General features: G+C 59.8%; 1 protein-coding gene and 4 long non-coding RNA genes across 8 annotated transcripts; 1 reads left to right on the forward strand and 4 right to left on the reverse strand.

Annotated features, from left to right (window-relative positions):
- The first annotated feature begins 2,638 nt into the window (after positions 1-2,638).
- Positions 2,639-8,237, forward strand: LOC146421834 (transcriptional repressor scratch 1-like). The gene is made up of 2 exons (XM_085047031.1): positions 2,639-3,149; positions 6,445-8,237. Exons 1-2 carry the CDS (start codon positions 3,038-3,040, stop codon positions 7,182-7,184), a joined length of 852 nt encoding a protein of 283 aa, XP_084903157.1. The 5' UTR covers positions 2,639-3,037; the 3' UTR covers positions 7,185-8,237.
- LOC146421835 (uncharacterized) lies at positions 7,612-8,451 on the reverse strand. The gene is made up of 3 exons (XR_014848450.1): positions 8,342-8,451; positions 7,839-8,020; positions 7,612-7,713 (listed from the first exon to the last, which is right to left on the reverse strand). It is a non-coding gene; the product is annotated as an uncharacterized LOC146421835 (long non-coding RNA).
- Positions 8,452-8,538: 87 nt separating this feature from the next.
- On the reverse strand, positions 8,539-9,469 carry LOC146421836 (uncharacterized). The gene is made up of 3 exons (XR_014848451.1): positions 9,413-9,469; positions 9,163-9,364; positions 8,539-8,574 (listed from the first exon to the last, which is right to left on the reverse strand). It is a non-coding gene; the product is annotated as an uncharacterized LOC146421836 (long non-coding RNA).
- A 2,128-nt stretch (positions 9,470-11,597) lies between these two features.
- On the reverse strand, positions 11,598-12,290 carry LOC146421837 (uncharacterized). 2 transcript variants are annotated; one of them, XR_014848448.1, is made up of 3 exons: positions 12,219-12,290; positions 12,109-12,158; positions 11,598-12,008 (listed from the first exon to the last, which is right to left on the reverse strand). It is a non-coding gene; the product is annotated as an uncharacterized LOC146421837 (long non-coding RNA). The 2 variants fall into 2 exon arrangements; XR_014848449.1 differs by having other exon boundaries at positions 12,109-12,198; positions 12,249-12,271.
- Positions 12,291-12,873: 583 nt separating this feature from the next.
- On the reverse strand, positions 12,874-13,784 carry LOC146421838 (uncharacterized). Of its 3 annotated transcripts, none has more exons than XR_014848446.1 (4): positions 13,549-13,784; positions 13,291-13,331; positions 13,034-13,095; positions 12,874-12,943 (listed from the first exon to the last, which is right to left on the reverse strand). It is a non-coding gene; the product is annotated as an uncharacterized LOC146421838 (long non-coding RNA). The 3 variants fall into 3 exon arrangements; XR_014848445.1 differs by having other exon boundaries at positions 13,291-13,340; positions 13,547-13,784; XR_014848447.1 differs by lacking the exon at positions 13,549-13,784 and adding an exon at positions 13,406-13,431 and having other exon boundaries at positions 13,291-13,340.
- Positions 13,785-15,626: the final 1,842 nt, after the last annotated feature.

The raw sequence follows: 15,626 nt of genomic DNA on the forward strand, positions 1-15,626 counted from the left end.
CATTATTCTCATCCATCCCATTCCCATCCCATTCCATTCCCATTCCCATTATTCCCATTCCTATTCCCATTCCCATCCCATTCCCATTATTCCCAATATTGCCATTATTCCCATGCCAATTCCTATTCCCATTCCCATTTTCCCCACATTCCCATTATTCCCATTATCCCCATTATTCCCATTCCAATCCCATTATTCCCATTCCCGTTCCTATTCCTATTCCCATTCCCTTTATTCCCATTCCCACATTCCCACTATTCCCATTATTCCCATCATTCCCATCCCAATCCCGTTCCCATTATTCCCATTATTCCCATTATTCCCATTCCAATCCCATTCCAATCCCATTATTCCCATTATTCCCATTATTCCCATTCCTATTCCCTATTCCCATTTTTCCCACATTCCCATTATCCCCATTATTCCTATTCCTACTCCCATTCTAATTCCCATTATTCCCATTATTCCCATTATCCCCATTATTCCCATTCCCATTCCAGTCCCATTATTCCCATTCCTATTCCCATTCCCATTTTTCCCACATTCCCATTATTCCCATTCCAACCCCATTATTCCCATTCCAATCCCATTATTCCCACTATTCCCATTCTCCCCACTCCCCGCCCCTCTCTGGGGTCTCTCCCGGGTCCTAAAGCTCCCCAGTTCCCATTCCCAACCCCATTCCCGACTCTCCCCCAATTCCCACTGTTCCCCCATTCCCTCTCCCGGCTCTGGGACTCCGAGAATTCCCCATTTCCACCCCAAAAACAGTTCCGGGATTCTCCCGAATCCTATCGCTCCCCATTTCCCCAAAAACAATTCTGGGATTCTCCAGCACGGAGAGTTTTCCCATTTCCACCCCAAAAACAATTCCGGGATTCTCCCCATTTCCCCCAAAAACAATTCTGGGATTCTCCCGGTTTTTAGGGTTCCCCATTCCCCCCCATCCAAAAAAAAAAAAAAAAAAAAAAAAAAATTGGGATTCTCCCGGGTCCTAGAACTCCCCATTATCCCCAAAAAGACAATTTTGGAATTCTCCCGGTTTTTAGTGTTCCCAAAAAGACAATTTTGGGATTCTCCCGGGTCCTAGAGCTCCCCATTATCCCAACACACGCACAGAATTTTTGGGATTCTCCCGGGTCCTAGCGCTTCCCCATTATCCCCAAAAAAATTTTTTTTGGGATTCTCCTCTGTCCTAGCGCTCCTCCCACCGAATTCTGGAATTCTCCCGGGTCCTAATGCTCTCCCGATTTCTTCCGCCGCAGTTTTGGGATTCTCCCGGGTCTTAGCGCCTCCCATTTCCCCTAGAAATTCTGGGATTCTCCTGGGTGTTAGAGCTCCGCAATTCCCCCAAATTCTGGGATTTTCCTGAGTCCTATCGCCCCCATTTCCCCTAGAAATTCTGGGATTCTCCCGGGTCTTAGCGCCCCGCAATTTCCCCCAAATTCTGGGATTCTCCGGGTTCTATCGCTCCCTATTTTCCCCAAATTCTGAGATTCTCCCGGGTCTTAGCGCCCCCATTTCCCCTATAAATTCTGGGATTCTCCAGCTCCTATCACCTCCTCTTTCCACCTCAAGTCCGGGATTCTCCCTGGTCCCAAACCCCCCCATTTCCTCCCAAAATTCCGGGCTTCTCCCGGGTCCCACCGCCCCCCAGTTCCCCCCAATGCCAGGATTCTCTCAGGTCCTATCGCCTCCCAATTCCTCTATAAATTCCGGGATTCTCTGCAATTTCCCTTATACATCCTAGGGTTCTCCGGCTCCTCTCGCTCCTCATTTCCCCATAAATTCCGGGATCCTCCCTGGTCCTATCGCCCCCCATTTCCCCTATAAATCCTGGGATTCTCCCGACTCCTATCGCCCCGAATTCCCCTATAAATTCCGGGATCCTCCGGCTTCTCCCGCTCCCCATTCCCCTATAAATCCTGGGATTCTCCCAGGTCCTCTCGCCCCCAATTTCAGGATTCTCCCGGCTCCTCTCGCCCCGAATTCCCCTATAAATTCTGGGATTCTCCCGGCTCCTCTCGCTCCCCATTTCCCCCATAAACTCCGGGGTCCTCCGGCTCCTCTCGCCCCCCAGTTCCCCCATAAGTCCTGGGATTCTCCCAGGTCCTCTCGCCCCCCATTTCCCCTATAAATCCTGGGATTTTCCCGGCTCCTCTCGCCCCCCAAGTCCAGGATTCTCCCGGCTTCCCCCTCTCCCCATTCCCCCATAAATTCCGGAATTCTCCGTCTCCTCTCGCCGCCCAATTCCCCCATAAATCCTGGGATTCTTCCAGGTCCTTTCGCCCCCCATTTCCCCCATAAATCCTGGGATTCTCCCGGCTCCTTTCCTCCCCATTCCCCTATAAATCCCGGGATTCTCCATCTCCCTCCCTCCCTCGGTGGGCGGTGGTCTCCCTGTCCCCTCCCTGTCCCCTCCCCTCCCCTCCCCGAGGCGTTCCCCTCCCGCCCCTCCCCCGTTCCCCCCCCGCTCCGTTCCCCGCCGCCCCCCCGCGCCCCCCCGGCCCCGTTATAAGCGCGGCGATGTGCTGAGCGCTCCCAGCCCGGCCCGAGCGCCGCCGCCCCCTCCCCGCATTCCATTCCCCCCACCCCCAAAAAAAAAAAAACCCAAAAACCCCTCCGTCCCTCCCCGCCGTCCCTCCCCCTCCATCCCCGCCGCTGTCCGCGGTGCTGAACGGGCGCTGCCCGCCCCGCCGCCGCCGCCGCCGCCACCGGGACCCCCCGCGACCCCCGCGGGGCTCGGCCGCCCCCTCCCCGCCCCGCTGCCCACCGAGCGCGGCGGTCCATGCCCGAGCGCGGCGGGGAACCGGGAGCCGCCGGGCGCGGCCTCACCGACACCGACACGGCGGCAACGGCGGCGGCGGCGGCGGCTGCGGGCGGCCCCGGCCCGGAGCCGGAGGAGCTGGAGCTGCGCGGCCGCGCCCGCCGCACAAAGCCCTAGCTCGGTTCGGCACCCCCCGCCCGTCCCCCCACCCGGGCCGGCCCGGGGGGACCCTTTGTGGCGGCGGGGCCGGGCCCGGAGCGCGGAGGAACCATGCCCAGGTCGTTCCTGGTGAAGAAGGTGAAGCTCGATGACTTCCCCGCCGGCCTCGACGCTCCGTACGGCCGCGCCCGGGCGGATTTCGGCTCCCGGCTGCACGAGAAGGGTAAATACCGAGCCGGGCCGCGCCGAGCCGCGCCGAGCCGCGCCGAGCCCCCCCGGCCCCGCTACCGCCGCATTCCGCCGCGCTGCCGCCGCCGGCCGGGCGGGAACCGAGCGGAACCGGGCCGGGACCGAGCGGGGAACCGGGACTGAACCGGGACTGAAGCGGGACCGAGCCGGGCCGGCTCCGAGCTCCGAGCTGCCGGCGCTGCCCTTTGTCTGCGGGAGCCAAGTTCAAGGGCAGCGCAGAGCCCCCCGCGGCCCCGGCAGCCTCGTCCCCGTTGTCCCCGTTGTTGTCCCCGCTGTCCCCCCCGTGCCGTGCCGTGCCGAGCCGTGCCGTGCCGTGCCGGCCTTTGTGCGGAGCGCGGCCCCGGCCGGGCCCGGTGCGGCTGCGGCGCGTTGCGTAACCGGGACCGGCGGAACCGCCGCAGCATCCCCGGGCCCGGCACGGCCGTGACCTTGAGCCGGGCTGAGCCGGGCTGAGCCGGGCCGGGGCGGAGCGGGCGGGGAATGCGGGAATGCGGCGCGGGGATGGCGCCGGGAATGCGGGCTGGGGTGGCATGGGATGGCGTGGGGACAGCGAAGGGACAGGGAAGGGGACAGTGATGGGGACAGGGAAGAGACAGGGAAGGGACAGAGAGAGTGATGCGGGAATGGATGGGGACAGGGAAGGGACAGATGCGGGCAGGGAAGGGACAGGGAAGGGACAGCCGGGAATGCGGGCAGGGATGGCATGGGATGGGGACAGGGAAGGGACAGCGAAGGGACAGCCGGGAATGCGGGCAGGGATGGGGACAGGGAAGGGACAGTGAGAGCGATGCGGACAAGGAAGGAACAGGGAAGGGACAGATGCCAGCAGGGATGAGGACAGGGAAGGGACAGTGACAGCGATGCTGACAGGGTTGGGGACAGGGATGCAGCGACCGGGAATGCGGGCAGGGACGGCGACACGGGAAGGGACAGCGACAGCGACAGCGACAGCGGGGTGAGGGCAGGGAGAGGGACAGCGACTGCCGGGACAGGGACGGCGACAGTGACAAGGAAAGGGACAGCGACAGTGACAAGGAAAGGGACTGCGAGAGAAAGGCAGCGATGCGGGAAGGGATGGGGATGGGGGAAGGAGGGAGCAGGGGGACAGGGGACAGTGACTGCGGGGACAGGGGACAGTGACTGCGGGGACAGGGGACAGTGACTGCGGGGACAGCGACTGCGGGGACAGGGACAGTGACTGCGGGGACAGGGACAGTGACTGCGGGGACAGGGACAGGGCGGGGGACAAGGACAAGGGAAGGGAGAGATGCAGGGGATGAGGGAGAGGGAACAGAGCAGGGATGCGGGGACAAGGGACAGAGATGGGGACAGGGACAAGGGACAAGGGACAGGGACAGGGACAAGGGACAAGGGACAAGGGACAAGGGACAGAGATGGGGACAGGGACAAGGGACAGGGATGGGGACAGGGGACAAGGGACAGGGATTGGGACAGGGGACGAGGGACAGCGATGGGGACAAGGGACAAGGGACAAGGGACAAGGGACAAGGGACAGAGCAGAGATGCAGGCAGGGGTGGGGACGGGGACTGCGGGATGGGGACAGGGACAGCGTCCGGGACTGCGGGGACAGTGGCAGCGATGGGGACAAGGACTGCGGAGATGGGGACAGGGGAGAGGACAGGAGGATGCGGGCAGGGACAGGGACAGCGATGGGGACAGGGACAAGGGAAGGGACAAGGGAAGGGACAGGAGCCAACGGCAGGGACAGGGACAGGGACAAGGGACAAGGGACAGGGACAAGGGAAGGGACAGGGACAGGGACAGACCTGGGTCGGGACTGCGGGGACAGGGATGGGGACAGAGACAGGGCACAGAGACAAGGGAAGGGACAAGGGAAGGGACAAGGGACAGGAACAAGGGAAGGGACAGGGAGAGACCTGGGTCGGGACTGCGGGGACAGGGACAGGGACACGGACAGGGGACAGAGACAAGGGAAGGGACAGGAGGCAATGGCAGCGAGGGTGACAGGGACACAGACAGGGACAAGGGGCTGGGGCAGGGATGGCAGCAGGGACAAGGACGGAGGGATGCGGGCAGGGATGGGGACAAGGGACAGGGATGGGGACAGGGGCAGGGGGGCTACGGGCTGGGATGGGGACAAGGGACAGAGATAGGGAGCCAAGGTGTGGGACAGGGACAGGGACAGGGACAGGGACAGGGACAGGGACAGGGACAGGGAGCTGCCGGCAGGAACAGGGATGGGGACAGGGACAGGGATGGGCACAAGGAAAGGGACAGGGACAGCGGCAGGGTGTCAGGGCAGGGACAAGGGACAAGGACAGAGGACAAGGACAGGGACAGGGAGCTGCGGTCAGGAAAAGGGGCGGGACAGGATCGGGGGCAGGGACGGGAGATGCGGGAAGGGACAGCGTTGGGGACAGGGGACAGGGATGGGACAGGGATGGGACAGGACAGGGGGACAGGGGGACAGGGGACAGGGGACAGGGGGACAGGGGGACAGGGGCAGGCGGGGGCTGTGCGGACGCTGTGGGGTGCTCGGTGTGGGTTTGGGGGTTCGGGGGTGGGTTTGGGGTGCGGAGGGGCTGGGGGTGTTGGGGGGAGGGCAGGAGGGGAGGGGATAAGGGACAAGGGACAAGGGACAAGGGAAGGTCAGGAGCTGAGTTGGGCGCAGTCTGGCAGGGGGATGAGCAGGGGGACAGAGCGGGGACAGAGAGGGGACAGAGTGGGGACAGACAGAGGACAGAGCGGGGACAGAGGGGGATGGGGGACAGGCAGGGGGACAGAGTGGGGATAGCGCGGTGACAGCCAGGGGGACAGACAGAGGGACAGAGGTGGGACAGACACAGGGACAGACAGAGGGACACGGGAACAGTCAGGGGGACAGGCAGGACCCCGAGCAGGGCACAGACAGGGACAGAGGTGGGACAGACAGAGGGACAGACGGGAACAACCAGGACCCCAAGCAGGCGACAGACAGAGGGACAGAGTGGCGACACCCAGTGCCCCAAGAAGGGGACAGATAGAGGGACAGAGTGGGGACACCCAGCGCCCCAAGCAGGGGACACCCAGGGCACAACCAGGGCGACACCCAATACCCCAATCCCCTCCCCCCCGCGTGTCCCCAACCCCGCCACCCCCTCACCGTGTCCCCTGCCACCCCCTCACCGTGTCCCCTGCCACCCCCTCACCGTGTCCCCAACCCCGCCACCCCCTCACCGTGTCCCCTGCCACCCCTCACCGTGTCCCCAACCCTGCCACCCCTCACCGTGTCCCCTGTCCCCTGCAGGGTACATCAGCGACTACATGGCGCCCTCGGCCTTCGAGGCTGACCCCGAGGCGGCGCTCAAGGTCCCCTCGCCGGACACTCTGTACCCCGGCGGCCGCGGCGACTTCGGCGGCGGCGACTCGGAGCCCCCGGACAGCCCGCACTCGGGCATGGCCGGCGGCTACATCAACGGCGACGCGGCCGTGAGCGAGGGCTACGCGGTGGACGCCTTCTTCATCACCGACGGCCGCTCCCGGCGCAAGGTGAGCGGCGGCGGCGGCGGCGGCGCGGCGCGCAACCTGCCGCGGCACACCTGCGGCGAGTGCGGCAAGAGCTACGCCACCTCGTCCAACCTGAGCCGCCACAAGCAGACGCACCGCAGCCTGGACAGCAAGATGGCCAAGAAGTGTCCCACGTGCGGCAAGGTGTACGTCTCCATGCCGGCCATGGCCATGCACCTGCTGACGCACGACCTGAAGCACAAGTGCCAGGTGTGCGGCAAGGCGTTCAGCCGGCCCTGGCTGCTGCAGGGCCACATGCGCTCCCACACCGGGGAGAAGCCGTTCGGCTGCGCGCACTGCGGCAAGGCGTTCGCCGACCGCTCCAACCTGCGCGCCCACATGCAGACCCACTCGGCCTTCAAGCACTTCAAGTGCAAGCGCTGCAGCAAAACCTTCGCCCTCAAGTCCTATCTCAACAAGCACTACGAGTCCGCCTGCTTCAAGGGCGCCGCGGCGCCGCTCAGCCCCCTGCGCCCCTGAGGGGGTCCGGGGTGGGACTGGGGGGTGTCGAGGGGGTGGAGACCCTCCAGGTTGTGCCCCGCGGAGGTTCTGCGGCCGCCGAGTGGAGCAGGTTTGGGAGTTCGGCACGAGGGGTGAGGAGGGAGAGGTCATCGAGAGGCTGAGGGCGGCACCTGCCTGGGTTTGGATGAGGGATTTACCTGGAGGGAGTCACCTGGAGGGAGTCACCTGGCGGGAGTCACCTGGCGGGAGTCACCCTTCAAATTCCACCTGTTGGGAGTCACCTGGTGGGATTCACCCCTCGAAATTCACCCTTCAGAACTCACCCTTCAAAACCCACCTGTCGGGATTCACCTGTCGGGATTCACCCTTCAAAATTCACCTGGCGGGATTCACCCTTCGGGATTCACCTGGCAGGATTCACCTGTCGAGATTCACCCTTCAGAACTCACCCTTCAAAATCCACCTGGCGGGATTCACCCTTCGAATTCCAGCCATAAGGATTCACCCTTCGGAATTCGCCCTTCTAAATCCACCTGTCGGGATTCACCTTCAAAATTCACCTGGTGGGATTCACCCTTCGAATTCCAGCCGTCAGGAATCACCCTTTGAAATTCGCCCTTCGAAATTCACCTGTCAGGATTCACCTGTCGGGATTCACCTGTCAGGATTCACCTGTCGGGATTCACCTGTCGGGATTCATCCTTCAAATTCCACCTTTTGGGATCCACCCTTCGAAATCCGCCCTTCAGGATTCACCCTTCGGAATTCACCTTTCAAAATTCACCTTTCGAAATTCACCTTTCGGAATTCACCACTCGAATTCCACCTTTCAGGATTCACCTGTCGGGATTCACCTTTGGGGATTCGCCCTTCAAAATCGACCCTTCAAAATCCACTCTTCAAGATTCACCTTTCAAATTCCACCTTTCGGGATTCACCTTTCAGGATTCACCCTTCGAAATTCACCTTTCAAAATCCACCTGTTGGAATTCAACCGTCAAATTCCACCCTTCGGGATTCACCTTTCAAAATTCACCTTTCGGAATTCACCTTTCGGAATTCACCTTTCAGGATTCATCCTTCAAATTCACCTTTCAGGATTCACCTTTCGGAATTCACCTTTCGGAATTCACCTTTCGAAATTCACCTTTAGGAATTCACCTTGAGGAATTCACCTTTCAGGATTCACCTTTGGGGATTCGCCCCTAGAAATTCCAAACCCCACAAGAAAAAAATTCGAAGTTTAGCCTTAGAAATTCAGAATTCCCAAAAAATTGACCCAGGCGAAGTTCAAACCTCCTCAAAGTTAGGCCCTAAAATTCACCCCAAAAAATCTGACCCCAAAATTCACCCCACAAGAGCTGACCCCAAAATTCACCCCAAAAAAATCTGACCTCAAAGTTCAACCCTCAAAGTTCAGCCCTAGGATTTCACCCCAAAAAATCCGGACCCAAAAATTCAACCTCTGGTAGTTCAGCCCCAAAAATTCACTCCTAGGAATTCACCCTACAAATTCTGACCCCAAAATTCACCCCTCGAAGTTCAGTCCTAGGAGTTCACCCCAAAACATCCGGACCCAAAAATTCACCTGTCGAAGTTCAGCCTCTCGAAGTTCAGCCCCAAAAATTCAATCCTAAAAATTCAGCCCCAAAAATTCAATCCTAAAAATTCAGCCCCAAAAATTCAACCCCAAAAATTCAGCCCCAAAAATTCACCCCACAAATTCCGACCCCAAAATTCACCCCACGAAGTTCTTCAGCTCACAGAATTCCACCCCAAAATTTGCCCCACTAAGTTCACCCCTCGAAAAATCCAACCCCAAAATTCATCCCCACCCCAAAAACCCGAAATTCACCCAAAAAAAAAAATCCTCCCCCAAAATTTACCCTCCGAAATTCACCCCAAAAAATCCGGACACGAAATTCATCCTCCAAAATTCACCCCAAAAAAATCCTGACTCGAAATTCACCCCAAAAAATCCAACCCCAAAATTCACCCCAAAAAATCCGGACACGAAATTTACCCCAAAAAATTTAGCTACGAAATTCACCTTCCAAAATTCACCCCAAAATTCACCATCAAAATCCATTCCCCAAAATCCGGTACCCCAAAACTGAATCCCCCAAAATCCAATCCCCCCAAAATCCAATCCCCCCAAAATCCAATTCCCCCAAAATTCATCTCCCCAAAATCCAAACCTCAAAAATCCAAACCCCAAAATCCAATTCCCCCAAAATCCGGTAAACCCCAAAATCCAAACCCCAAAATTCACCTCTGGGATCCCCAAATTCCCATCCATCCCCCCGCTGCCGTTTTGGGGTCCTGGGCACCCCAAAAATTTGGGGGAACCCCAAATTCTCGCAGGGATGTCCCCAAAATTGGGGTGAACCCCTCTCTTCCATGGGCGGTGCAACCCCAAATCGGGGTGACCCCCAAAAATTGGGGTGAGCCCTGAATGGGTGACCCGACCCCAAAATCGGGGTGACCCGACCCCCGGAATTGGGGTGACCCCAAAATTGGGGTGACCCCCGAAATTGGGGTGACCCCCCTGCCGCCACCCCAAATGGATGCCCTGACCCCAAAATCGGGGTGACCCCTAAATGAGTGACCCGACCCCAAAATTGGGGTGACCCCAAAATGGGTGACCCAACCCCAAAATTGGGGTGACCTGACCCAATTTGTGGTGACCCCTAAATGGGCGTCCTGACCCCAAAATTGGGGTGACCCCCAAAATCGGGGTGCCCCCAAAATTGGGGTGACCCGACCCCAAAATTGGGGTGACCCCTAAATGGGTGACGCAACCCCCAAAACTGGGGTGACCCGACCCCCGAAATTGGGGTGACCCCTAAATGGATGCCCTGACCCAAAAATTAGGGTGACCTCCTGCCGCCACCCCAAAATGGGTGACCCGACCCCCAAATTTGGGGTGACCTCCCCTCTCTGCATGGGTGCCTCAGCCTTGTGCCATAACCCCCCTGAGCATGCGGGTGACCCCAAAAATAGGGTGAACCCCAAAATTGGGGTGAACCCCAAAATAGGCGTGAACCCCCAAAATCGGGGTGAACCCCAAAAATCGGGGTGACCCCCCCCCCTGCATGGGCGCCCCCCCGTGCCATAGCCCTGGGGTCACCCCCGTCCTGCGCACCCCAAAATCGGGGGGTGACCCCAAAATGGGGGTGACCCCAAACTCGGGGTGACCCCAAAATGAAGAGGTGACCCCAAAATGGGGGTGAACCCCAAAATGGGGGTGACCTCCCCCGCCATTCCCAGGCTCCCCAAACTCGAGGTGACCCCAAAACCGGGCTGACCCCAAAAATCGGGGTGACCCCAAAAATCGGGGTGACCCCAAACTCGGGGTCCTGCTCCCCCCGCGCACCCCAAAATCGGGGTGCCCCCCCCTTTGCATGGGTACCCCGTACCCCGAGATCAGGTGAACCCCCCCCGCAGACCCCCCCGCGCTGCACGGGTGACCCCAAACCCGGGTGACCCCAAACCCGGGTGACCCCAAATCCGGGTGACCCCAAACTCGGGTTGCCCCCCCTTTTGGGGCGCCCCTCCCCCATGCATGGGTGCCCCCCTGTGCCGAACCCCATTTCGGGGTGCCCCCCCCAATTTTGGGGTCCCCCCTGTGCCGTCCCCCACTCTAGGGCACCCCCCGTTTTTGGGGTGCCCCCCCCCGCAATAATCCCCCCCCGCACGGCACAGCGCTGCCCGGGGACCCCAAAACCCCGCATGGCCCCCCCGGGCTCCCCCACATTCAGGGTACCCCAAAATCCCCCGGGCTGGGGGCTCCCTCCCCCGCCGTGCATGGCCCCTCCCCGGGTACCCCCAGGTACCCCAAAATTCAGGGTACCCCCAATTCCCCTCCCCCACACCTGAGCCCCACCTGTAGGGGGTGGGGGGGGAACCCCGAAAATAAACACCCCCCGAGGGGCTGCCCCTCCCCCCGCTAGGGGGCGCCCTGCCCGAGAGCACAAACCCCTCCCCCTAATTAATTAACCCCTTCCCCAATTAATTAACCCCTTCCCCCCTGAATTAACCCCTCCCTCACCCCAATTAACCCCTCCCCCATCCAAATTAACCCCTCCCTCAATTAATTCCCCTCCCCCCCAATTAATTAACCCCTCCCCAATTAATTAACCCTCCCCCCAATTAATTAACCCCTCCCCGGGTCTGGGGGCTCCCAGCGCCCCTCCCCCTCCCCTCCCCGCGATGCCAAAGCCTGAAGGGAGGGGGAGGAGGGGGATTTTCGGCGCCCCTCCCCCGCCGCCCCTCCCCACCCCGGGGGTCTTCTGCATGCCAAGCCAGCCCCTCCCCCACCCTGCCATCTATGCCAACTTTTGACGCTTTTTTTCCGGATTTTTTAATTTTTATTATTAATTTATTTTATTTATTTTTCCTTTTATTTTTTTTTCCTCTCTCTTATATCTATTTTTTAATTTTCGATTAATTCTTTTTTAATTTGCGTTGCCAAACTGTAGAACCGCGGGCGCCGCCCGCCCTAGAGCAATAATTACTGACCGTTAATTACCGATAGTTAATTACCGACCGCATGGGCTCGAGCAATCAGGGACCCCCGAGCCAGCCCCACCTTAGAGCGACCGGATTCAGGGATGATGCAGAGTAGCGCTAGCTCCCCTCCCCCGCCCCGCCCACCTGGGCACACCTGGGCACACCTGGACGCACCTGGACGCACCTGGACACACCTGGACGCACCCGGACACACCTGGACACGCGAAGGACACGCCCCGGACATGTGAAGGACACGTGAAGGACATGGGAAGGACATGTGGGGAGAGCGGGGGGTGAGGGTGTGTGTGGGGGGTGGATACCTGTGAGCACCTGTGCGCACCTGGACACACCTGTGCACACCTGGACACACTTATACACACAGGTACATGCTCATGCACACCTGTATACGCAGGTACATACAATAACACACCTGTGAGCACCTGGACACACCTGTGCACACTTATACACACATGTACACACCTGTACACACAGGCACATACAATAACACACCTGTGAGCACCTGTGAGTGCCTGGACACACCTGCGCACACAGGTACACACTTGTACACACATGTACACACCTGTGCACACAGGTACACACTCATACATACCTGTGCACAGACAGATATATACATATGCACACCTGTACACACAGGTATACACGTGTACACACCTCTGAGCAGCTGTACACACCTGTACACACCTGCACACACCTGCGCACACAGGTACACACCTGTACAGACACACAGGTACACACTGCACACACCTGCGCACACCTGGACACGCCATGAACACACCATGGACGTCACACGCTGTGCACACCTGTGCACACCTGTGCACACCTGTAGACACCTGTGCATGCTGCACACACCTGCACACACCTGCACACACAGCTCTCACCTGCACACACCTGACACAGTCCTAACCCAGTGTCCATGCAGGTAATGCAGGTGTCACACACACCTGACACACCTGACAGGCACACCTGATGCACTCCTGACACACCTGCACACACCTGACACGCTCCTGACACACACCTGTACACCCCTGACACACCTGACACACTCCCAGCCCCACAGGTGTGTTACAGGTACTCGCTGCACTCTCCACAGGCGCTGCCAATGCTGCTGATGCTGCTCTCACCTGTGCGCACCTGGACGGGCCTGAACACACCTGAACGCACCTGAACACACCTGCACACACCTGCACATGTCACATGCACTGCAGGTGACACAGATATCGCGTGCACTGCAAATAATGCAAATGCTGCACTCACCTGTGCCCACCTGGAAACACACCTGTACTCACCTGTACACACCACACACACCTGCACACGTGACACTCACCTGCACACACCTGCACTCACCTGTGCCCACCTGGAAACACACCTGAACACACCTGTACACACCTGCACTCACCTGTATACATCTGTACACACCTGTACACACCAAGCTCACATGCACACACCTGTACACACCTGTAAACTCCTGCACACGTCACACACACTGCAGGTGCTGCCAATGCTGCTGCGCACACCTGACACACCTGGGCACACCTGACACCCCTGCACACACCTAAACTCACCTGTGCCCACCTGGCATGCCTGCACACACCTGCACTCACCTCACACACCTGCACTCACCTGTACACACACCTTACACACCTCACACACCTGTACACATACCTGCACACCACACACACCTGCACTCACCTATATACACCTGACACACCTGCACACACCTGCACACACACCTGTGACACACCTGTATACACACCACACACACCTGTTCACACACCTATACACACCTGTAGACACACCTGTACACACCTGTGCACACACACCTATGCACACCTGACACACCTGTACACACCTGCACACACACCTGCACACACACCTGACCCACCTGCACTCACCCGCCCCACCCTCCCAAGGTGCGCTCCCCCCAGGTGCCGCAGCCCCCCAGCCCCCCAGGTGTTCCCCAGGTGTTCCCCTCACCTGGGCGCTCCGGGGGGCGGGGCCGGGGGCGGGGCCTCCCCCCAATTCAGGTACTGCAGGCCCGGGAGCTCCGCCCCGTCTCGTTCCCGCGGGCGGGGCTGCCGGGGGGAGATCCCGGGGGTCTCACCTGGCGGGCTCGGGGCTCACCTGGGGGGCGTGGCTCACCTGGCCCCGCCCCGCCCCGCCCCGCCCCGCCCCGCGGGATGCCGGGAGGAGTTCAGGAGAAGCACAAACGACCCCCGCGGCCCGCGCGGCCAATAAAGGGACGAACCTGCCGCGGGCTGCGCCTCACCTGCGGGGAGCCGGGAGACACACCTGGGGGATAACCGGGGTGAACCGGGATAGACACGGGATAACCGGGATGGACACCTGGGATTACCTGCCGCGGGCTGCGCCTCACCTGCGCCGGGAGACACACCTGGGGGAGCCGGGAGACACACCTGGGGGAGCGGGTGAACCGGGATAGACACGGGATAACCGGGATAGACACCTGGGATAAACCGGGATAAACCTGGGGGGGAGCCGGGTGAACCGGGATAAACCGGGATATACTGGGATTAAACCGGGATGAACACCTGGGGGGGAACCGGGATAAACCCCGGGATAAACACCTGGGATAACCGGGTGAACCGGGATAGACACGGGATGGACACCTGGGATAAACCCGGGATAAACACCTGGGATAACCGGGGTGAACACCTGGGGGGGAACCGGGATAAACCCGGGATAGACACGGGATAAACTGGGATTAAACCGGGATGAACACCTGGGGGGTAACCGGGGTGAACCGGGATAAACCCGGGATAGACACCTGGGATAACCAGGATAAACCCGGGATAAACATCTGGATAAACCCCGGGATAACCGGGATAAACACCTGGGGGATAACCGGGATAGACACCTGGGATAGACCGGGATAAACATAACCGGGATAGACACCTGGGTAAACCCGGGATAAACCCGGGATAAACACCTGGGACCACCGGGGTGAACCGGGATAAACACCTGGGATAACCGGGGTAAACCCGGGATAGATACCTGGGAACACCGGGATAACCCGGGATAAACCCGGGATAACCGGGATAGACACCTGGGACCACCGGGGTAAACCCATCGGATAAACCCGGGATAGACCCATGGGATAAACTGAGATAAACCGGGATAAACCCAGGATAAACCAGGGATAAACCCATGGGATAAACCCCCTCGACCCCTGGGATAACCCCCTGGGACCACCGGGACCCCCGGGATAAACCCCGGGATAACCCGGGATAAACACCTGGGACCAGCGGGGTGAACACGGGATAAACCCGGGATAACACCGGGATAAACCCAGGATAAACACCTGGGACCAGCGGGGTGAACATGAGATAAACGCCCGGGACCACCAGGATCACCCCATGGGACCCCCGGGATAACCGGGATAAACCCGGGATAAACCTATGGGATAAACCCATGGGATAAACCCTGGGATAACCAGGATAAACACCCGGGATAAACCGGGATAAACCCATGGGATAACCGGGATAAACACCCGGGATTAACCGGGATAAACCCGGGATAGACAACGGGATAACCCCATGGGACCCCCGGGGTAAGCACCGGGATAAACCCGGGATAAACACCGGGATAACCCCATGGGATAACCGGGATAAACCCCAGAATAACTGGGATAAACCCCGGAATAACCCCCCGGGACCCCCGGGATCACACCGAGACTACCCCCGCGACCCCCGGGATAATCCCCTGGGATAAACCCCTGGGATAACCCCATGGGACCACCGGGATAAATCCCGGGATAAACCCCCGGGACCACCGGGATAACCCTCGGGACCCCCGAGACCACACTCGCCACCCCCGGGACCACCGGGATCACGGGGATGACCCCCGGCATCACCCCCGCGGCCACCGGGACCCCCGGGACCCCCCGAAGGACCCCCCGGGACCACCGGG

This window comes from Lichenostomus cassidix, unplaced genomic scaffold, assembly GCF_008360975.1.
Source record: "Lichenostomus cassidix isolate B80296 unplaced genomic scaffold, HeHo_3.0 HiC_scaffold_772, whole genome shotgun sequence".
NCBI lineage: Eukaryota > Metazoa > Chordata > Aves > Passeriformes > Meliphagidae > Lichenostomus > Lichenostomus cassidix.